This window comes from Argiope bruennichi, chromosome 5 (assembly GCF_947563725.1).
Source record: "Argiope bruennichi chromosome 5, qqArgBrue1.1, whole genome shotgun sequence".
Classification (NCBI taxonomy): Eukaryota; Metazoa; Arthropoda; class Arachnida; order Araneae; family Araneidae; genus Argiope; species Argiope bruennichi.
This window is the reverse complement of record NC_079155.1, coordinates 48,165,277-48,189,836: the sequence shown is the minus strand read 5'-3', so window position 1 is coordinate 48,189,836 and position 24,560 is coordinate 48,165,277. Positions and strand designations below refer to the sequence as shown.

General features: G+C 27.5%; 2 protein-coding genes across 4 annotated transcripts in view; one reads left to right on the top strand and one right to left on the bottom strand.

The window, feature by feature from the left end:
- LOC129969248 (golgin subfamily A member 4-like) overlaps positions 1–4,078 on the bottom strand; it is a 43,034-nt gene extending 38,956 nt beyond the window's left edge. For both annotated transcript variants that reach the window (XR_008784479.1, XM_056083712.1), the window contains exons 1-5: positions 3,639–4,078; positions 2,717–2,782; positions 2,087–2,206; positions 1,743–2,006; positions 318–365 (exon numbers count right to left, since the gene is read on the bottom strand). Coding sequence is in view for 1 of the 2 variants with exons in the window: in XM_056083712.1 (XP_055939687.1) it covers positions 318–365; positions 1,743–2,006; positions 2,087–2,206; positions 2,717–2,782; positions 3,639–3,698 (558 nt within the window). In the remaining variant the exon portion in view is untranslated. The remainder of the gene's footprint in view (positions 1–317; positions 366–1,742; positions 2,007–2,086; positions 2,207–2,716; positions 2,783–3,638) is intronic.
- Positions 4,079–4,303: 225 nt separating this feature from the next.
- Positions 4,304–24,560, top strand: part of LOC129968775 (leucine-rich repeat flightless-interacting protein 2-like) — an 87,342-nt gene continuing 67,085 nt past the window's right edge. The window contains exons 1-2 of one of the 2 annotated variants that reach the window (XM_056083012.1): positions 4,304–4,628; positions 6,958–7,066. In XM_056083012.1, the coding sequence (XP_055938987.1) occupies positions 6,983–7,066 (84 nt within the window). In that variant the 5' untranslated portion in view covers positions 4,304–4,628; positions 6,958–6,982. Of the gene's footprint in view, positions 4,629–6,957; positions 7,067–21,126; positions 21,547–24,560 lie in introns of those variants that run through there. The other variant, XM_056083016.1, reaches the window with a different exon arrangement.

Here is a 24,560-nt window from a genome sequence, read left to right as displayed (position 1 = left end):
CTCTGGGCATTTTAAGAGCAGAAAAAATTAACTTTCTGACAAAAAAAAAAAAAGTTTTATAATTATCAAATGTTGATGTTTTATTTGTCCTCTGGCTTATTTTATAAATAGGCTTAATTACAAAGGTAATAAAATAAACTTTAATACAAATCAAATCTCTGGAAGATAGCAATTTTAATTACAATAGTCAAACATTTAAAATTGAGTCAGATATTCCATAACAAAAACTCTATTTTTGACTTTTTTTTTACAGAATACAAAATTTTATTAAAAAAATCTAATAAAAATATTTTTAACATATTTTTTGAAACACTTACTTCAATTTTTAGTTTCTCCTCTCTTAATTCTTTGTAGTTTTTAACAACCTATAATATAAAATAGAATTTCAAAATGATGTGAATGATAAATGAATTTATAATTTTCTTTAAAATAATAAAAGAAGAAAAAATTGAAGTAATTCATAAAAAATTAATGCCCAAATGGAAAGATTGTAATTCATTACTTCATATAAAATATGAACAATCAAATATTTTCTTTATATAAGAATTGAAACTATATTCTATACTTCCTAGAATTAACACTAACTAAAATTTACAATTTCTTACTATTATTAAGCTTTCAATGTAATAAAAAGTTGTTTTTTTCCCATTATATTAATATATATATATATATATATATATATATATATATATATATATATATATATATATATATATATATATATATATATATATATATATATATATCCCCTTTATACATTTTATGGAACTTTTAATTTTTTTAAACAATAGCAAAAAGTAGATGAATACTTTGCTTCTAGATTTAAAAAAAATTTATTATTAAGCATTTTATCATTTTTTCAGCATTTTTTTAAGTGTGTGCTTTTATTTTTGGCACATAATTTTGTCATATTTGTAAAGAGCAATTTAAAGCTTTCAAAATAACCCAAAACATTCTCTTCAATAAAAAAAAATAAATCTTGCAACATTTTTCCTTATGTGTAAAGTTTACCTATAAGAATGTTAAACAGTACAATGTCAGTTGGTGTTTCATATGAAAAGGATCAATTTAATTCAGTTATAACTTTAAGGAAAAATTTAGAAAAATAAGTCACTTTTTTTTTGCCAATCTTGACCAAAAACTAGAAAAGAAATTTCAATTAGGGATTGTGCCATATTCTTTAGTTTAACCTATATTTTATCTTAGTTTTGAAGCAACACTAGAATGAACCTCAAAGTTTTGAACTAAACTTAGATGGCACGTATTGGCTAGTATACTCTTCTCCAAATTTCTACATGATATCAATGGGAGAACTGAGCTTAACAAATTTAAAATGAATCAGACCTGTTTTAATAGAATCGCATATTAATAAGGGCCTGCACCTCTTATATCAAAGAGAAACACCATAGTTGATATGTAAAAACACTACACAATGAATATGACAAAGAAGCCGCTTTTTCCCCCAAACATTATAAACAAAAAAAAAAGAAAAAGAAGAAGAAAAAAAAAAAAGAGGCATAATATTTAGCTTGTCATTTTGACATAAAATGAGATAAATGCCATCATGTTATTAAGCATTTTTCAAAAAGGTTTTAAGAAAGAATGCATTTATATATCTTTTATATTTCCAAAAGCTTAAAAACATTCAATGAATATTTCAGAATTTTATAAATATATGTGTTATTAAAATATTAGCAACATTTTAAAATGGAAACAAATATTTGGACGGAAAAAACACTAACCTCTACATATTTGTTTTTATACTTATAAGCTCTTGCTTTCAACAATTCTATAATAGACAGAAGTTGATCTTTAGATATCCCTTCCAGATTTAATGTTGGTGGATCTTCCCTTTCACTTTCTATATCTGATTGAGGGATATAATTTGATTTTGTTGGCCGATATTCCTGACCAAAGCCGAGATCAGATCCTGTTCCAGCAGGATGATCTCTCGAGCCTGATGAATACACTGAATGCTCATTTGTAGCTCCATTAGCAGAATCATTCTATAAAAAAAAATAGCCATTTAAAAATATTTGAAGTGTAACAGACCAAGAACCAATATATCATTTTAATATATTCTTACTCGTTTTTGAGGTGTACTTTGTTCACTAACAGAACCATCTTCATCTTCACCAATGCTAAATTGCTGTGAACTGGTTTGAGGCACTACTACAGAAGAACTATCGCTGAGTGTTATTAAATCCTATAAATTGAAATAAATATTTAACAACAACAAAATTATCACATACTACAACTTATAAAAATTTATGTTTAAAATTTTGTTTGCTCCAATTGTGCAGCTGGGAACAGATACATCTAAGGTTGACATGAATTAAGTATAAAGAAGAAAAAATCTTAAAGTGACTGTACTACAGATGTTAGTTAAATTATTAGTTTTCTTTATCAGATATTTGATGAGATTGTGATTTTTTTTATATCAGCATAATGTATAAAAAAACAGCTATAATTCAATGAGATAAGCTAAATGTTATATAGAAAGAATAGTGAATAATATCACAGCATTATAAAAGTTCCACAGCTAATGAAGTCGTCATTTTGAAAAAGCACTAAATATCATAGTATAAATATAATCTCCAATAGAGTTTTTATGTAGTGAGACAATACATAAATTGAATAAAATTTTAACACTGCTTTTGATATTTTACACTAAGAATATTAGAATAAAAAAAATTCAGTATAAAAATTAACATACTTCAGTAGAATTCCCACCAGCAGTTTTATTTTCTGCATCAGACTGCTTACCAGTATTTGTATTAAGCTGTGGAATAATTGAATTTTGTATAAATATCTCATTTAATGAAAACAATTTTACAAAATGGCACACATTTCAATTAGACTCTTACATTTTATGTGTTAAAATCAACTTATAGAAATTTTATGTTAAACATCGGTGCACAAAATGAACCTCATTAATGGGACTTTTACAAAATAATCTTAATTTACAAAAAGAAATGGAAATTTTTATGCATTTATATTAAACAAAATGTTATGAACGAAACTTCTATTATATATCTCTAGCCTTTTTTTTTATGTACTGTTACTTGCTGCTCATTAGTTTAAAACAATTTTCTCTTTCATTATCATTCAACATTATATGCATTCATTCCTGAGTACAGAACATCCATCAATAAAATTTGCACTGTTCCACTTATGGAATGATGTAATCAAACATAATAAATAAATTTTCATTATAGAAAAAAAAACATAATAAAATATATAATAACAAGCATATATAATAAAATTATAGCTTTAATCTGTCCAATTTGAAATGCTTAATATAATTTATTTTATTTTTCCTTGATTATACATTACTAAAATATCACTAATTTCTGATATTAAAATAATAAATTTTTAACAAATATTTACTGATAATTTGATCGCTCCCTCACACCTTTTACAAGAATGCGATTTCAGGTACCTTAAAGAACATAATATAATACAAAGCATGTATATGTTTTAAATTTTATTTGAAATAAATAGTAATGTAAGTGACTGAAATAAGAATAATATAAAATAAAATGTAGGAATAAATTATTATTCAAACAATTTTTAAATATTACATAAATATACATATTCTCTACCGAAATTAACGATTTTATATATAAAATATTTACCTGTCCTACTGGAAATTTAGTAGCTTCTTCAGCGATTCGCTCACGAAGACGCTTAAACATGTTCAAAAAATATAGTTAATGGGAAAACGAAGTAAAATTATGTTAATTATGAAAAAGTGTTTCCATTACCGGTCAGTTTATCATTTTGTATTTTATTTCAAAACATACTACACATCACATCATGCCCACATAGTTGCTATATAATCAGCCTACTTGCGCATGTCTGAGACACGTCAGTTCTCTGCCTATCATTTAAATTTGAAATAGACACAATTTTACACAATTTTTATAATTAAAGCGATGGTTTCAAATCTGAAATGCTGTATAATATTACTTTAAAGTGAAACAAAACACATTAAAAAGAATTCCAGAGTCAGAACTACAAACAGAAACTAATGTAAACAGACGAAGATTAGAGTAGTTGATGACTGTGTTCTGCTATTTACACTGCGCCCTCTGGTAGAAAGTAAATCACTATTTTAAACTTAATTTTAAATTTTTTATGAGTTTGAAAATTTGTTTTAGATTAAAAAAAACAATGCAAATTTCTAGTAAAAACTTTAATAATTATTAATTATGCAATGTGTATTCAAAAATTAAGTATATAGATGTAACTCAAATATACTTTAGTAGTTTGACACCGCCTTCTAAAAAACAAAACTAAAGAATATTTTCGTAGCTTATTTTTTAAGTCGTCTGATATTTCGGAGGATTCTTTATTATCGGAAGAAATTATGATCTACACTAATTTAATCATAAAATGGTTCTAGATTACTCATGGCCAAGCAATAAATTGTCGGTGTTTTTTGTGGCTGAAATCTGATGAATGAAAAAATAAAAAAAATATATATTTGGATCTATACCATATTAATGTAAACACGTGGGCCGAAAGATGCACTTGTATCTATCAGAAAAAATATTTTTTTAAATAAAATTAATGGCATACTGTTGCCGAAAGGATATTTTTAGAAGACTTATCACTTTCCACATGTATGTATAAATCTTCATTTCTTTTTGAACTGTAATATATGAAATGTTTAAAGGTATTTAATAACATGTGCAATAATAAAAATTGTAAACAAATTACGAAACTGGATCGAAGGAGCATTGAAGTATGCTAAGTAAGGTACAACTTCTTAAAAATTTTTAACAAAAAATTTAGGAAAATTCTTTTAGGAACGATAGAAATGATTCACAATTATCAAATGACTTAACTTTGAAGTCATTTAAAAATTTTATTCTAAAATTGTATTAAATAAAATATACATTTCATCCCATATTTTCAGATAAATTATAATTTATTACATGAAATACTGTTATAAATATTCTCTTAGAAGTTGAAAAAATGTTTGTTTCTAATTATTCTATCAATGTAATTTCTTTCAGAGTATTTTGAAATTAACTATTAATAACTTTTTCATTGCATATAATTTTTTATTATTATTCACTTCTCTCAATAATGGTATCTAATCGATGCTCTGTTTGGTTTTTGATGTACCGAATAAAAATCTGAGGTATTAAAATATTGAAGTAAGCCATTGATCTAAAATGAGAGTGATTTAAACTGGTATTCCTTTTATGGAGAAATGACTGACAGAGACTTCATTTCAAATGCATGGTATTTGTAAAAATAAAATTACTTTTAATTGAGTGATAAGTGTTTATATTTACATGAAAGAATGATTTTGATTTCTTTCTTAATTTTAAATTAAATGTAACTAGATTTTAATTTATTCAGTTGTATTACTATGTTTTAAATTGTTTTCAAATGATTTAAAATTAATTAATTTTTATATTATTGTGTGCTATTATAAATATTTTGTGTTTATTTTTATATTTAGAATCTTTGTTTTATTTTTAATTAATTATTTATCAAAAGTAAAATCTAAAAATTATTATTTTTCTCAGATTGTATATTTTGCAATTTTATGTATCATTTCTGAGGTATATCTTTATCCTGTTTAAAAGTAATTTTTTTTTTCTTTTATGCTCCCTTGGACTAAAAATCTATATAAAACATTACATGCATATTTTTTTTCATTTGCATGTTATTATTCTTAATTTTTTTTTTTTTTTTTTTTTTTTTGTATATACTTTTGACTATAAATTTTAGGAATTCTCTATCTAGGTATTCATTTCTGCTGATTATGTAAGGATTATTCTGAGTTAATTAGCAATATTTTTAAATGGCCCTGTTTCATTCATAATTAAATAAAAAAATATCAATAACAAAGAAGTGTGACCATTTCATTACTTTTAAATTTAATTTATACAAGCATGTGGAAGAACTGTATTGCTTACATTTATTTTATTTTGATTTCTTTTGACTATGTATGTTGATTTTTCCAAATTATTAAAAAGTGCATCCATATCAAAATGGTAGTTAAATTATTTTTTTTATCTTATATAGATATTTACTTCCTCTCAGTAAAATTATTTAAATATTTATCTAAATTTATAATTGATAAATATTTATATAAATTCTTAAAGAAATAAAACCTTTTTTTTTTTTTTTCAATTTTTACTAAATTTTTTGCTGTTAATTATTATAAAAGATTAATTATTATAAAAGGTTAATTATTATAAAAGAATATATTGAAATAGTTTATTAGCTCTTATTTTAGTTTTGTTAAATCAACTAAGTTACTTTTTCTTATGAACTGTCAAGAGAAAGTACATTTTATTTCTTAATTAATCTGTAATATGCGAACGAATTTAGGAATTATTTGAAACTGTTATTTAATCTCTTGTGTTGTATTAACACATGACAAATGTTTGTTTTTGAATTGACAGTAATATTATTAGATATTTAATTTGAAATACATGAATAATTATCAGAAGTAGTTACCAATAGAGATTTTTTTTTGCTCTTAAGTAATTTTCTATGTCTGTCTCATTTTGTATCTCATGTTAATTTCTATATTACTTTAAAGATTCTGTATTCTTTCAACAGGCATTAAAATCAACTGTTAGAGCAATTATTTTCTTTAAAAAAAATTTCAAAATTTTTTAAGTAATGACAAGAAAAGTATCTTACTCACTGTTAATATTTTTTTTTTCATTTGATTTTCTTGGTACATGAAACATCTTGGATCTGAAATAAAAAAAGTGTTTAATTTCATTTTATATTAATTTTTTGTACACATAATGCACCGAGAAACTCATTATAATTGTTGAAATATTTATATGATGCCATTTATATGGTTTTTATACTCGTATTCATTTATCCTTAAACATTTTCTAAAGTAATTTTAATGACTATTTATTTAACCATCTTCTGAAAGTTCTTTAACTTTTAATCACCTTTTTCTATTTCTAGGTTCATTTTGTAATTATTGTTTAAGATGTCATCTCCAAGAGTTCGTCGTAGAGGAATACAACGTTTGTATTCTGCTGAAGATGAAGTACTTGACAAAATTGTTCAAGAAGTATGTCTTTTTTCTTTTATTTTTCTCCCACTTTTCTACAGTCATTATCAAATTTTAATTTAAAGCCTTAGCTTGATTTTAATCTAAAGTTCAAATAATTTATCCCTTACCTTAAATTTCAAATTATTGCAGAAGATCAAGAAATTTCTCACTAGAAAACAAATCAAATAAGTAGTACTATATTTGCTTGAAGAAAATTTCTGATATTTTCTTATGTTTTCATAGATTATGGTCTTGAAGTATCATAAATAATTTATTAATTTATTTTGAAATCTTCTCATCATTCTGCAGTATGGAAATTTTAAATCAATCAATGATAGTTCATTATTGAAGGATGAAATAATATTAAAAGAACTTTATATTGTTATAAATAAAATACCTACAAGGATTTATTTTCTCAGAACATATTCATATGTTTGTTGTTCCATAGCCTTATTTTATTATGCCTCGTTCTCTTTTTTATATATATAAATATCATTAAAATTTTTAATTAATTTTCCTAAAGAGGACTGAAATTAAATACAGAAGTAGCTCTTAGTGTTTTTGATCATTCCACCATTTAAATTTTTTAGAGTTTAAGTTTTAATTAATAAAAATGCCTATTTATGTCAACTTATGAACTCTGTGTGTGTGTGTGTGTGTGTGTGTGTGTGTGTGTGTGTGTGTGTGTGTGTGTGTGTGTGTGTGTGTGTGTGTGTGTGTGTGTGTGTGTGTGTGTGTGTGTGTGTGTGTGTGTGTGTGTGTGTGTGTGTGTGTGTGTGTGTGTGTGTGTGTGTGTGTGTGTGTGTGTGTGTGTGTGTGTGTGTGTGTGTGCGTGCGTGCTTGCACTGCATGCTGTTTCATGTTTAATTTTTAAAATTAGAAAATAATACAAATATTTTTTATTTTGTGCCTTCCATAACTGCTGCAAAGAGCATCTATGTGTCCCTTGTCTCTTTTAAGGTTTCAGCATTACAGTTACCTATAAAAAAATAAGTTAAAGTTATATTACAAACTGAAAATTCGCTTAATATTTTTTTAAAATAACAGATCAGAAATGTTTATATACAAAATAGTTATTTCTAAACAATTTTGTGATATAAAAGTGCTTGATATTGGAAAGTACAATAAAAAAAATAATTCATTGGTAACATATGTTCATTCTGCCCTTAATTGATACAGTATAAAAATTATTAAAAAGATATCTGCCTATGTTTGTTATGGAATGAATTTTCATCTCTCAGTACATATTTGCTTCTGCTTTTCAGAAACTTTAAAGTTTTTTGTTTAACTGTTTTATTATTTTGTAATTTTGTCAAAATCTTATCAGGAAGAGCCAGATGGTTCTACAAGGCTTTCTACATTTATTGGGGCTTAGCAGCAAAATGTTACTGTTTTTCCAATTTCTCATTAATGAATTTTGCATTTTTTTTTCTGAAATAAATATAGGAGTTTAAATTTCTTTCTTAATAAATAATGAATGAACAAGACAGATTAAAAAATTCTTACTATATAGTTAGTTTAACTACTGGTAAAGAAGCACAGGGAAGGAAAGACATGATTCGTTCTCTAGTTCTCAAAAGTTAACATATCATAATGGACATTTTGGTTTTAATTAGGTTAGAGAGAAAGTACATAAAAATAAATTCTACGAAAAAATTGTAAAATATCTGTTCTGGCTATTCTTGTTCATATAGATTTATCAGAATGCCATGTTCTTTTATTATTTTTGTCCCTGTATTATTCTGTTGGAATGCTGACCACTCAAATTTTCCAAAATATTGTAATGCTGATATGAACTTCAAAAAATATTTTGAACTTGTATTCAATATTGAATGTATTGTCACTCAATTTTAATTTCAATCAAATTTTAACTTTAGAAAGTAAGAGGAAGATAGAATTGAATTCTATAAAATACCAGTCTCTGCTTGTTGTATAGAATGGGATTTAAAGAAATACATATATATAACAATGTTAAGTTAGTATCCTAAGCATTTTTATAAGAGGAGCCTTGAAGATAAAACACTAATGTATGTATGTTCCTTTTCAAAGCTAAATTCAATGACAGAAAAAAGCTATTCCTTCAGCACTAATCATGCACTGTCATATCATGACCAAGTCAATGATAGCAGCTAGAATGGATGTGGGTTAAAAAAAAATCATATTATACCCTTGACTGCACTGTGTTTTTCGCCTATAACTGGGAATAAATTACTTCCTTAAGCAATCAAATGTACTCTCTGCAATTTGTTCTTGGAGCTTTCTAACTCGTATAAAATATTAAAAACTTTAAATTCATTTCTTAAAACAATTGCAATTTTTGTTTAAATTCTTTGTTTAACTAAAATTAGTTGTTGAAATTATATTAGCAGCTAGCTTAGAACAGCTTTTAATACACATTACAAAAGACATTACAACATTAAGATATATTTTTATTAATCATCAGAAAATATCTTGTTTATATGCTTTTCATTAGGAGTATTATTTTTGTAACATGTGGTTATATGTTTCCCTATAAATTAAACTCTCATAGATGAGTAATAATTATTCTTTAGTATAAAAAATTTCTTTATATGCTAATTAACATAGATTATTTCCACACTTCCATATTATCATTTTTTAACTACCTTAAAATAAATTACACTATGCATGTTCATCTGTTCTATGATCTTGATTCAATGTTATGATTGTTAAATGTCATATTAATTTTCGAAATGTTCTGATAAACTTTTTAGCCGTAGAAGTTGTTTTATAGCTTAATAAAAATCTTTGAATGGCGGTAAACTTCATGAAGATTAAAACCGAAAGAAAAAAAATAGCTAATAAGTACTAAAGTCATTCTTGATGCTTTTGTTGTATTCTTGTGGTTTCTACTGGCTCGTAAATTTCGTACAACCTTGCTAGGTTGTGTTATTCCTCTTGTTTTCCTAACTTTTCATTTATCTTAGCATTTTGCGAAATGATCTCATGTTTTCTAAAGTTTGTACTAAAAACGGCAAAATTTTTTTAATATCCGCGGAGCAGAAAAATCGCTATCAGTTTTTATATTTAAAAATGCCACAGAATTTCCAAAACGAAGGCAATATACATCAAGTATTATGAATGTCTAATTTATTTCGCTATGACTGTGAAATTTATTTATTGTATTGATGATGCGTTGTTACAATTAAAAATGATTTCCGTTCTATCGGATCTATTTCAGTGGCATAGCGATAGTAAATGCCACGCCTTTCTGTTAGTTGATGTTTTTAACCCTAATTATCATCTCATGCCTTGCTAATGAGATGTGGCGTTATTGGGGGGTTTTTTTCCCCCTCTCATCCTTTTTCTCATTGTATTTAGTTTTTAAAATGAATTAAATGCGCTAACGTTTAATCTTCGCGATGCTCGAGGAATCTATTCCACACTTATTTTTCCCTCATTCCACTTATATATATATAATGTCTAGAAGGAAAAAAAAATCATAAAAATAATGAAATTCTTGAAAGATTTACCATAATTATTATAATTGCTAATTAATAGTTACTTTTCTACAAATAAAAGTATTTCATCATTGGGGTAAATTATAAGGAAATATTAAAAAAGTTATTATTTTGCAGCATCTGCCAAATATAAAAAAACATACCGAAATAAATGAGTAGTTGATTTTCCATTATATTGTAGTTAAATAATTAATTGTACTTAAATTTTTTAATAATGATTTAAATATTTCAATGTAAACGTTATTCAAATATTTTATTATAGTTCATGGAATTTTTACTTTATATATATAATATTGACAATTAGATTAATAACAATTTTTAACGTATCTGCTTGTTAGCCTATTGACAGCTTCCTAGTTGGAAATCTGTTAGTAAATGGATATTCCATTTGTTAACTTCAAATTATAATTAATCTCTAGTTAATTAATGTTCATAATGGATCACATTAAAAAGTAACGAGCACTAATATTTTTTAAATGTTCCTAACTGTATAAATTAATGGATTTTAATTATTTCATTAAAGATTTTTTATTCTATTTCTTATAGTTTTTGCATCCAAATACTAATTTGAATCTAGGATTTCCTTCTAATCCTGCACAATCTCGAACATTCTCTATCTATCTTCTCACAAAGTTCAATGTGCACGTGTCTAATCTATTTTGGTCACATCATTGTTATTTTGTTGGAGAAAGTTGCTAACGTTTCGCTTTTCTTTGTCTTCTACGGTTCCATTCTTTATGGCAGTTCTACGACTTCCGCAGACATCACTGCATTTAACTTGCTGATCAGTGCACTTCGAAAATTTCTTACCCTTCCCTGCTCTCGTCTTCTTCGCTAATCGGTTCCGTAACTTTTTTTTTTTTTTTAATGTGTGTGTGTGTGTAATAAAACATTTTTTTTTTTTTTCCGTGCAAATGAGCTGCGTTAACATAATTTATTTAAAGTACAGTTGGAAAAATTTGATATTATTCTGTGAAATACTTTGGGTTATAGGCAAATTTGGGTTATTTTCTATGCAATAATGCTCTGTTTGCACGTCTTTCAAGGAAACTAACGGGGAATGGCATATAATCGAAATTTTGGTAAACAATAATTAGTACAAATTTAATGCTACAAATGCAAATTTACTTATTAATTATAATTTTTATGTATATAATTGCCATCTGACTTGCTAACAGTCTGAAAGTATTAAATACAACTTGAGTAAAATTAAATACATTACACGCTTTTTTACTAGTTTTTTAAGTTTGAAGTTTTCCACTAGAATACATTGCGACTTAAAAAAAAAAGATTGGAATTGATTTTCGCCTTTTTCTTCATCGCCGCTTGAATTTGCACTAGATTAGTTTATTTTTTATTAATTTAATAACTGTGATTGATTCCAGTGTTATGATATCGATATCTTGGCCTTATGAGATCTTCAGCACCGAATACGACTTACAACCGAAGCTTTGCATCCTTTGTGTTATGTAAATAATGAAGTTAACTACAATGATAACAAATTGATCGGAGCTGTGATGAAACGACGTATAAATGAGAAACATGTAAACAGTACTTTATTATATTACAAATATTATATTAGTGATTCCTTCCATCAGCATCTGAAAGTATCATGCACCATGTATTTACAAAAATCTCTTTTTCCCCATAGCTGTGATTTAAAGAATAAAAAAAAGAAATACGTTACCAAAGATTTGATTGATGAAAAAAATAGTATTAAAGTATGTATATATTTAAAATAATTTGGAAAACCAAAGAATCCGTCCCAAACACAAGCAATGATCCGATTTCGCCAATTTTTATTTCATTGCCCCTATATAAGTCATTGTTTGTTGTCCCATTCCCCATTTTCGAGAGAAATCTTTAAAATAATATTTTACCATACATTCTGTATAGGGAAAAATCACGAGAAAGTTATCCTGTTTTAACTACTGATCCAATTTTGACAATTTTTAGTTCGTTTAATATCTTATCGTCTGCCACCCTTCGCCTTAATTTTTGAGAAATTTTCCTAAATAAAACTTAGACACAGCCCCAGCTTCAACAACTGGACCGATTTCTCCATTCTGCGCATTTAATTAATACACTAACTGGAACATTTTGCGCCCATTATTTTGCTAGTAGGATTTAGAATCGGATGCTCATTTGTGTGATGGAATATAATTCAGAAAAAATTAGTTGGCATTATCTCAATATTGCTATTATATGATCCATAAACGGTACCCTAAATTAAGATGATAATTTTATTTAAAAATTATTAGAGATTGGAATAAATTCACTTCAGCATAACCAAAATTGGTTTTTGCGCCATAAAACCTCAAACCTGGAATAAATTCACCTGATGTCTGCTATGTGATAAACATAAGTACGCATCTAATACTTAACTGCACATTATCTAATTTAATAAGGTAACAACCTTTTCCCGCCGCTTTCCTTTTTCAGGTTTAAATTTCTGAATTCAAATCACGCAGTACATTTAGCAAGTTGCGCATAAATCTGAATCGACACTATTAACATCATTATTTAATTTTAATGGATATTTTTTTTTGTTGTCAAATTAGAAAAAAAAAAAAATAAAGTCCTTAGAAATCATTTTTTATTTTCATTATTTGAACATTGAATGAACTGTATGAAGTTTTTCCGGTATGTAAACATCATCTTGGAACGTTTATTTTTCTTTTTGAATGGATATGTCGTAAAAATTAATTGCATTTTAAAAGGGCATGGTATTTTCATCGTAATAAATAACCGTAATTGTTTAATTTTGATAATTTTATTTATATGATAGATATTTTGTTTTGAATATCGATCAGCTGTGTATAAAATGATTGTATGCAATTTTACAGCATGAAAAACATTTCGTTATTGCCTTTTATTTCTACTGTAGATATGATAATATTGCTTTAACTAATACATATGATCTCTCCGATGAGCATTCAAATATTGAGATAAAACGTCGAATAATTAAACGAATTCTGATTTAGAGAACTGAGAGTATAATAACGGTGTTGTTTCTTGATTGACAGATTTATCACTGATGACATGTTGATCATGCAGGAGTCTATTATTCGTCAATCAAAGAACCAGGATTTTCTATTCGCAGCGGTGGGATCATATTTCCCGGACGATATGGATGTTGGGAACTATAATTTTTGTAGCTAATGTATACATACGCATTATCTAACTAGAAAAATGTATCGATTTTTGTTTGTTTGTTTGTTTCTCGTATTCGAAATATGTAAAGAGAAAGTATTGTAATTGCTTAAAAATTTGACGCCGAGATTTTGAGTGATCACTACGTCTTAGACCGAATCCGAAAGGAACATTTTTGCAATTATGTCTCTTTCTGCCCGTGAATATAGTTGTTTAAGCGTGTTTTAAACTACTTGGTAGAAATTTGTATGTGATTTTAATATCAAATTTATCGGGTTTTTTTTATCGAAATCTAGTCATCTGAAGTCTGTCTGAGATAAAGTGAACAAGATAACTGAAAATGTAAAGAGTAAAATATATAAAATTTAGTACATAATTTTTGCGTCTAAACTGCTGATCCATATCAAATTTTGAACCATGATCCGTCAATGGGTTGACCGTCTTAGTAATGTTCGTATGCAAAAAAGTCAGGGGAAAAGTTTTATCAGTTTCTTCTTATAAATAAAATTGTTAACTATTAGCGCTGATTAAATTTGAAATATGCCAAGTTTTTGACGTTGGTTTAAGCATCATTTAATACTTTACTGACCGGCAATTTCACCAGAAGTTATCATATGTCACCGGCTAATTTAATAGAAAGTGGGAAACGCGAGTTAACTCGTGATAATTCAATAGCCTTTGGGTTTGAAAATAATTTAACTCGTGAGTAGTCATTAGCGTGTTAAGTACCACAATAATTAGCGAAATTATAAGTAATAATATGCAAATGAATTTCATTTGCGTGGCGTTATAGTCATGTGACACATATAACTGCACTTGCCATTTCAATATTTTATTACATGTTGTTTCACCTTGTGTTATAACATCGCTCTCGTTTTCTCTTCTCCCCCCCCCCCCCCCGTGCGATGCTTAACGAATTCCCACGTGTAACGATGTACGTCGCATGGTCATGAATTGATGCAGCTGGTCACCATATCATTGTTATAAAAAAAGCATCGAGCATGCATATAAAAATTTAAGCTTCCTTTTTTTTTCAATAGAACTCCCCCCCCCCCTCCCCCTCACACGCTGAAATGAAACTCGATATTAATCCCAAACTACTGTTTAGCTCATGAGTAACATTTGAAGAGAAGACTGATCTCCTGAATATGAATTCGGTTAGTTTGCGTTTCCCTTCCGTAGTATTTCTTTGAAGGAACAAACCGTTATCATTAAAGAGTGAAATTCATGCAAAACGAATTCGACTGTATTTATTCAGAAAAAAAAAAAAAAAATATCTTGCTTTTTGCATGTAAGTTAACTACGGAAGAAATCCAGCTAGATAAATGAAATAAGTTAGTCAGATTTTTCATCTGAAGTATAGAACTACATTGAATTTTGAACCACATTTGACAAAGGGTGACGGTCTGTCGATGTTACTTTCATAAGCATATTAATGTAATAACGTAAAAACGCGATGACTGAAATATATGAAATTTGGTGTTTTATTTTTTGCTTACAATTGTTCTCTGTCAAATTTTGGTTTAATCAGTAGGAAAAAGGGCATCAAATATATTAGTCAGTTTTCTTTGACTTTTGTATTAACCAAATCCAAACGTTTTTTTTAAAAAAATCACGCATTATTAATTATTGTTCACCTGTGGCATTTTTTTTTTTTTTTTTTTTTTTTTGTAGAAGTAAAATTATAGAATATATGTGGCAAAACACCACAGTTAAATATTCCGGTGATTCCGTGAAAAATATTGTAACATTTTCTCTATCCATTTAAACAACTTAACATGAATTTATTACCTGTAACTGTATCTCTCGTGTTTTCCTGCACACGCATCCTGTTTTTGTGTAAATTTAACAATTTTCAATTTATTCTCTCCTTTGGAACAAGCTCACTTTCAATCACCAAGAAATTTTGTCTCTTAAAATTCTGATCCAAAAAAACTGTTTTTCATAAGCGCTTTCATCAAATTTTTCTTCGTTCACTGAAATGTTTTGATATTTATTAACTCTGACTCTGGCATTAGGGAATGACAGCATTTGCAGCTAAAAATCCAGATTTTCCATTTTAGTAATAATTTAATAATTCAAGTTTTAATCTTAACTACGAAAGCTGCATCATTTTTTGTTGGATTTTTGAATAAAGTTTACTATATATATTTTTTAATTGCGTTATACAACATTGATGGAATTTATTGAGCATACGAGATGTAGAACATAAAATTATAGGCTTTGCAAACATTCATTGATTTTCAAAGTTGCCATGCTATATAAACACAACAAACGTAACTAACTATACAGGTGCAAATAAAAAGAATTGCAGCGGAAAAAGAAAATGAAAACAATTACGAAATCAGTCATCAACTAAATACTCCCATCTCTTTCGGTGATCTGCTGAAGGTTAATTCATAAAGATTTTTTACAGTAAACTTGTTCCTTTTATAAGCTTCATAAATGTAATTGAAAATGTCCAAGAAGAAATCAATATATTTCTGTTTGAGAAATATATTGCCACTTCGAATTGCATTGTTCGCAGAATTTTCTTGAGTTGGGTCGTAAACTGTTATCAGTTTTTGTCACCAAGTTCATTTATCGGCTCATTCAACTTAAGATTAAGTTGAAAGTATTTCTGTGTAAAGGTAACGATCTTCAATTTATATGACTTGGTAAAGTATTAATTGGTGGTTTTCAGTTTTTCATATATATTGTAAATACAAAGGAAAAGCGATGAAATCGTTAAAACAATTCGACCTCTAGATTTTGACGATTTTTTACCTTTCAGACTTGTATGAGTACAAAATGTGCCTATCATCTATGAATATGTTAACTCAAAACACATTAAACTATAGGGATAATATTCAATATGAAATCTTAATACTAAATTTATAGAATTTTTTGGGCGAAATCCATCAAAGAGGAGTTTTTCTGTGCGTAAGCATTCGAATAAGATAACTCAAAAACGCTTTAAGCTAAAATAATGAAATTTTTTATATAGTCTTTAACACTAATTTCTATCAAACTTAGATAGAAATCCGTAGGCACATATCTATCTGTTTGTCCATATGCATGTGAACACTATAGAATAAAGACGTTCAAAGCTATATGGATAAAATTTTATATACAGATTTATCATTAAAACTGTAGATATGTTTTAAATTTTGGTCTAAATCTGTCAAAGGAATTATCACTTGTTCTGTATATTCCCGTGATTGTGAATTGATCACTCAAAAGTGCAATGGCTTAGATAAATAAAATTTGTTTTGACTGATTATAGGTCTAAATCAAATTTGAATTTATTCGATGGAAAGGAGATTGTCCAAAGTACAATTTACTTTTCTTCATTGTATCGGTACAAAACACACTGCATACTATGCGTGAGAATAAAGGGAGGAGAGCATTCACGTTTGCGAACATCCTTGTCATGCTGGGGTTTGCCGTTTTCCTCCCTCCCCCTTCCCGTTCTACACTCAAGGGATGCAAAATAAATTAGAAGAAAATCCAAAGGTGCTAGATTGTTTTAAGCATACAAGATAATCGAGATAACTCTGCCATTGGTTTAAAGGAGAAAATGCGTTGAGCAGTAAGCTTCAAAAGAAAAAATATAAAAGTTGATATTACGCTGCAATAATTTAAGCCTTCCAAATTTGGTATAAAATACTGGTAAAAAATGTACTTCGTTCTTTTTTGGTGGAGTCTAGTGGGTATTCAGGAGTTTCGGAGCTCCAGACAGTGCACAATATGAGGTCCCTCTTTTTATATGATGGTCAATTTAATTTCCTCTTGTCACATTTTTTAAACATATTAATAATTTATTTTTGATTAATCTTTTTATCTTTATTTTATTCATTTATTTATTTTTGCTTTATTAAACTTTGTGAAAACACATTTTATCTTTTAAGGCTTTCCGGCATCTACGTTTGCATACAGTATTATTGAAGCAAAGGTATGATGTTTATACATATTCAATTAATAAAGTGAACACAATGAAACATATAGGTACCTGCCCAATTATACATGTTATTCATTCCGTATTGATTCGATTTTATACTATCTTTATAATTTATTTTTTCATATAAATTCTATTTTTTACAAATTTATTTATTTGGCAATTGATAACCTAATTTTTTTAATCGACTTACTTGTAGCCCCTCTCAATCTGACGGCCTTGAGCACTTGCCTTGTTAGAAGTCCATCATCTGTAAAGTCGCACGATAAATGTAAATGCCTATGTAGTTGCACTTTTCTCATCAATAAACATCATGTTCTGTTTTTCCGATGAAAATGGTAAGGTTACACTGACTCATTATATTTAACGTGTATCGTGGGGTGTAAATTTGATGCCATGTAAATTAACAGTTGACCGGAAATTAAAAATTTGACAATAATATAGATTTAAATCTATCTCTAAAGAAAGAAATTTGCGTGTCTCCCCGTGTCCTGTCACAATATAGACCTGACCATTTAATCTAAAGTACCAACCTTGGCACAGATATACTTTGGAACATTGAAATGTATATTTTTCAGCAACTTTAAAACATTTACATTGATTAAAAACTAAGCAAAATGTTGGTGTTCTGCGGTAATTTACAAAAATGTATTGTAGAAAGAAAAAAAAAAAATTTTTTTTACACCGTTTTAAAATTAGAAGATCTTTTTAATTATACTGATTTAACTGTAAAATATTTCCCTGAATTTTAATATTTTTTTTTAATTTATCTATAATAATAATTTATTGTTTCATCTAATATTTAGTTGATTTTTTTTTTCTTCCATTTTCGGAAGATGAAAGACTCTATTAATTATCTTAGCAGTTTAAATGAGAAAGTAGAAAGTGAATTTTATATTACTGCCGAAAGTATCATACAGTTTGAAATAGATTACCCAAAAGTTTGATTTTTTAATAGACACGGGATTCGACTCCATTAGGAAGGTCCATATATACTATAAATAGAACAGATCTAAAGCTTTAAAAACAGGCAGCATTATTGTCTATCACAGTTTGCTTAAAAATACTTTTCTAAGGAAATCATGAATATTAAGTATGCATAACAGGTTTAATTCAAATGTAATACAATTGTTATTTTCTGCAAACCAGGTGGTTGCAAAGCGACTGGTCTATACTAATTATAAAGATAAATGTCTATGTACGCGCGCACGCGTGCGTGCATGAGAGAGAGCATTTGATATATAGCTATCAAAATATCTTGAAGAGGGCGGAAAAGTTTTTTTTTAAATTTTAATTAATAAAAAATTAAGCTGAATTAGTGTTTTTCCGCAATAACTTCTGTAAATATTACAAAAATAAATTTTACATAATAAAAATAAATTTTGCATTGTTTCAAAATTTTAAAAAATTGTCTTTTTAATGATACCAATTTAATAGTCATGAGAATTTTTACGGAATTTCGGCAATTTTTTAAAAATGTCTGATTTTTTTTATTAAATACTTAATCGCGCGATTTTCATCCATTGTTGAAAGCTTAAAAAAAAAAAAAAAAAAAAAAAAGAGAGGATTTTGTTTAATATCTGTGTAGATTACGAGACAAATTTTTTTTAAATGCAGTTTCAATATTACAAAATTTAGAAGATAGATGAACTGGATATTTTTATAACGCTATAATGTTACGGGGCCATCATAAAGGTTCTTGTACACGATAAACAGAACAAAGACGATTAAAATAATATGGCTTTAATGTCAGAAAATTACGCGGAATCATGAACTTGAATAACTGATATCCCTGTTGAATTAGCTGATTGCCCATAAATCTGTAATAATAGATAATGCACATATCAACTGTGCTGTTGCTTATGTGCTTTTCCTGATATAAATATTTTTTTAATTGATGCTTCTAAAAACTATCCTTTTTTCCCTATGCAATTTATTTGCTTTTCCTTGAAAAGGTACACACCGCAGCGAGAAATAAGCAGTAAATGTGTGAATTAATTTCCTATTTCCCTTACTCAAACTTTTATTAACACACTTTTTAAAAAACTTATTTAATCAATTCTATTTTGTAAGAAAATAGAAATGTTATGGTGGAATGAGCTGCGAAATTAAGCCTAGTTGACTTCTCCACTATATTATATAAAGTTTCATTTATGAACCAGCACCAGTAGCTGTATACTCACACAAGTCATTTGACAAAGTTTGTTCATTTTAAATATATTTACAGTTTAAAACAAAAAATATATCATTTTACTATGAAAGAAAACGTTTGTTATTTAATTGCAATGTCGTTGCTTGGTTATTTAATTGCAACGTCATGAAACGAGCTGAAACTCCTTTTTATCTATGGCTAACTCTTTACCTTTTTGCTTGTACCCTAAGTTCCACTGAGATAAAAAAGAAGTCATTATAATTTTTTTGCTGAGGTAAACTTCGTTAGTAAAAATTCGCAACCGTGGACGTCGAACTATTTGGCACTGTTCTTGATGACAGGTTGACGCCGTCAGCGAGAGATCATTATCGTATAAAACTTGGGCAGGTATCTTCGATGTCATTTGACAGAAAGTATTATAGTATTAATTTATTTATATTAAAGTACCTAAATTTATTTGCTTTGAATTCGTGGTGAAGAAAAAAAATAAACCACGTAAACATTAAAAAAAAGAAAACAAGGACCAATGAAATTGAATGTTAGCAGAAGTTCGTGTTTAGTTTAGGATTCTTTGAAACTCGTGCACTTTATTCATAGCTCTGTTCTTTATTTGCGAAATGATTAGTATCATTTTGAGTTTAAAACTTTGGAATTCTAAATTGTTTTTAAAGATATGAAATGGAATATTGGCATTTTTTAATTATCTGTTCGAAGTTGCCCATCTTAAACAGTTTCCATACCTGTGCAATTGTCTAGCGTATGGGAAATCCGTTAGCACTTAACTCTTGGCACGCGTTTTCTTTTCTTAAGCTGTTATCTCGTCGCACGACCGGCTCTTGAAGGAAGGCAATAATTCTCAATGAGTGGGAAAAAATATGCTTTTCCAGCAGATGGTGTGAAGACTCCGATTTTGCGTGGGTGTTTTTTCTGTCAACGGGGATCTTATCCTTGTAACTTGTGTAAGAATATTCTCTCCCGTCGCATCTTCCCTCACCTTCGTTGACTCATCCAGAGTGCATGATGCACCGGACAGACTACAAAACGTCTGCGACACTGTGTCTCTTGCAGCAAATGTTATCAGTGACAACTCTTGAGTGTGTTATCCTTGAAAATAGTTGCAGATAGAACAATTCAGCATTGTTCAATCAATGTTATGTTTACGTCAAGTTGCAAGAGGTGTTACCGTTAATTCTGAATCAAGTGTCTTCTCTACGGTTGAAACTTGTCTCCATCCAACGTTATGACGCCAAAAGCAATTGATCTTGCTAAAATAGTGATCCTCTTAATTATTACTGTAACCATGAACCATCCTGCACTTAATGAAATTTTCTCTTGACACCAAGACAAAGTTGAAGTGGTCTTGTCATAGTAAATTCTGATTTTTACTTTATAATGTTGTCTTGTGTGTTCCAAAAGAAATATTTGCCTTGAAAGCATCATCGTATTGACATCTTATTTGTGTTTATGTTTAATGTAACGATAGTGGCAATTTCTGATGTGTGTGCTATATATATTATCCTATAAAACTGTTTCCGGCGCTTTTATATTTTTGCTGGGCGTTATAAAAAAATTACTTCATCAGTGATATTGATTGTTTATTCAACGTTCTGGGTGGAATTATTAAATAGTTGTAAAAGATCAGAAGTAACAGAATTCGTGTTGTCAAAATTCCCCTCATCTGTTTATGGCCGCCAATGTTTGTTAAAAACGAAGTAATTTTCTGGATGGAGTTATGGATGATTTATTACCTGTTTTATTTTATGTCCGCAATTATAGGGTAAGTGTATTTTAAAAAATACATTAATTTTTATTTAGTTAAATCTTTTATCATTTGTTATCGAAGGATAGTAGTAATTGTTATTAATCATAGTTACTCAAGTAAGTTTTATGATATTGTATTACCGTATTAGAATAAATAAATTTTTTTCGCACAATTTTTTTCTCTCACAATTACGTTGTAACTTATATTTTTATATCGGTGTACAGCAATATAATATGTACCATTGTATATCTTGAAAGTTGACTTATATTACATTCTTTAATACATTATGTATGTAATACAAATTATTGTATTTAAACGTGTGAGTGTGCATGTGTGTGTGTAATCGTGGGCTCTTTTTAACCACTGCTTCTATATATCCGAATATATTTCTATGAACCTAATTGTATGGATTAGATGAGATGCGATTCTATCTTAACGAAAAACACGGTTTAAAAAAATCTAAATTAACAATCGTTATTTTATAGTTTGTTTTCATCAATTATTTGCTTGTATCATAAAAGTATTAAAAAAGGGGTTATTAAACATGGAATCGGTGATGTCTGTAAAATTTTATAGTGTCAGTTTTTGTCTCATTATTATAAGACATCTTTACAAATAATTTATTTAGAAATTCAGAACCACAAATTTTCCCAATGTTTTTGTTGGACATCAATCTGTTTTTATCATTATAAAATGAAATTTTCTTTTAAGATTAAAAATATGATTTTATTTGTTATGAACAGTCAGAAATTCTGAAGAAAGCATTCATTTCTCAATCATAGAGTAATGTATTCTTATTGTAAAACTTTAAATAGGCAAGCTTCCTTTTTACTGCACAAAATGACGCTTTTTTTTCTTTGCAATTCTAAAAATAAGCAGCAGACGAGTTTCATATTCTAAATGGGGCTATTTCTGTTTTTTTGCATTAAGGTAAACAGAATATTTTATTGATTATGAATTTGAGTTTTTCTTTCCTCCAGACTTCTAACATATGGAGTTCATCCGCTACTCAAAATATAGATAATTCCAACCTGAAGGCAACAATCTGAATTTCTTTCTTCTTTTCTTTTCCCTCTTTAATCTTTGATTTGCTTTCACTTGTATCATTTGGTTACTTAAAACACAGATTTAACTAAGCAATTATCCCATTACAAAATTTCATTTACGCGATAAAGCAAATGCCTTCCCTACAAGCAACATTTCTTCCATTGGAAACATAACGTTGCTCATTTTATAGTTATAAAAATCCAATCCAAAATAAGTATTCTTAAAATCATGGCTGAATATTTTTGGATTAAATTGGTCACATTCAACAGACAGACGTTCTTTCATAAAACATTTAATTTTTAGTTTCTATGTATTTTGTTATTAAGAAGCGAAATTTAGGTAATATAAAATTATTTTTCTTCGTGTTATTTTTGTGAGCTCCTTATTGTATAGTTGATTATATAAAACGATTTTTTTTAAATATTTTTTTTTATTTAATCAAAAATCTATTTACAAATATAATTGCGTATGTTTTCAAATCTGTGCTTTAATTTGATAAGTATTAATGTGGGTGGAAAAAAAATTAGCCGGTTAAAAAAAGTGTAATTGCACAAAACATGAATTTCGTTTCATTATTTTGTAAATTTCCGAAAGCATAATCTTGGGAGATTTTTTAATGACTTTTTACATGATTCTTTTATCACTAAAAGAAGATAACTATACATTTCAAATACAATTTTGTACAAAATGTAACCAAACTTAAAACAGTGCATATTGTTAATTTTAAAAAGTATTAAATTCTCTTTTTACTACAGCTATTTTCAGATGGTAAGAATAAGATAGATGTTTGTTTTTCTACCATCTGTCTATCGTCGAAAGAAATTGTAAACTTCGTTGGTTGCCAGATATTCTCTGAGCAACACTGGAACAAGTGCTATGCAAATATGCTTGATTCCATCTATTTTTTGTGGCCTTTTTAAAACTCTGTCAAAAGCAAAAATTCTGCAGACGATTCTTTCAACTTAGCGAACAAGACTTTCTGCTCAGTTTTTCAATAAATATTTTTCCTCTTATTTTCAAATGTTTATATTTTCTAACGGCTTCATAGGTAAACTCTTTGACATCTGATATATTTTATGGGTATATAAAATAATTGAAAACTTTATGAAAAGTTTTCATTTATTCAGACACGTGACCATTTTTAATTTCCCAATGCAATTAAGTTGAGATACAAGTAATATATAAAACAAAATTTTTTAAGTCAATTCCTACTTAGGTCAACAATTTTTTATTATTATTATTTTAGTTAGTTTTTATTAAATAATTACAAAATTGGTGACAAACTTGGCGACTTTGGTGACCAAATAGAAATTACTGGATAAATTTAATTAATTAATTAATATTTGAAAAAAAACTGTATTAACATCAAGTGCTATCCACTACAAGTTTAAAAAAAAAAATGTACTATTTGAACTTGAGAGGATGAATAAAAACTATTTTATGAACGATTGAAAATTTGAACAAGATATATATATCTATATATATATATAGAGAGAGAGAGAGAAAGTGAGCTAATAGTAGGAATTTAAAAAAAAAAAAAAAAAAAAAAAAGAGATTTTTTTTTTTTTTTTTTTTTTTTTTTGTTTATAAATAATTTGTTAGCTAAAATTCTATCCGTCATAATCAAAATAAATAAAAACAAATTTTCATGTAAAAAAAATATATTTTGATTAATTAATGTAATGTGCGGAAGAGTATGAGATATATGAGAAAATTGTATACAAAAGAATTTCACCGTTAACATATAAGCGTAAACATTTGTTTTTCGAAAAATGAACATAAACTTTATATTTCTAACTTTTGCGCGTCTCTCATTCAAGCCATTATTTGTTGCCTACATTAAAATATATCTTTATAAATTCATTTGATTATCACCATTGCATTATTTTCGATATTTCAATGTTATTAAAGGAAGCCGTTTAACATAGTTGTTTTAAAAAAATAAAGTGGGATCGGTATGGTATATGTGTCCACAATACGAG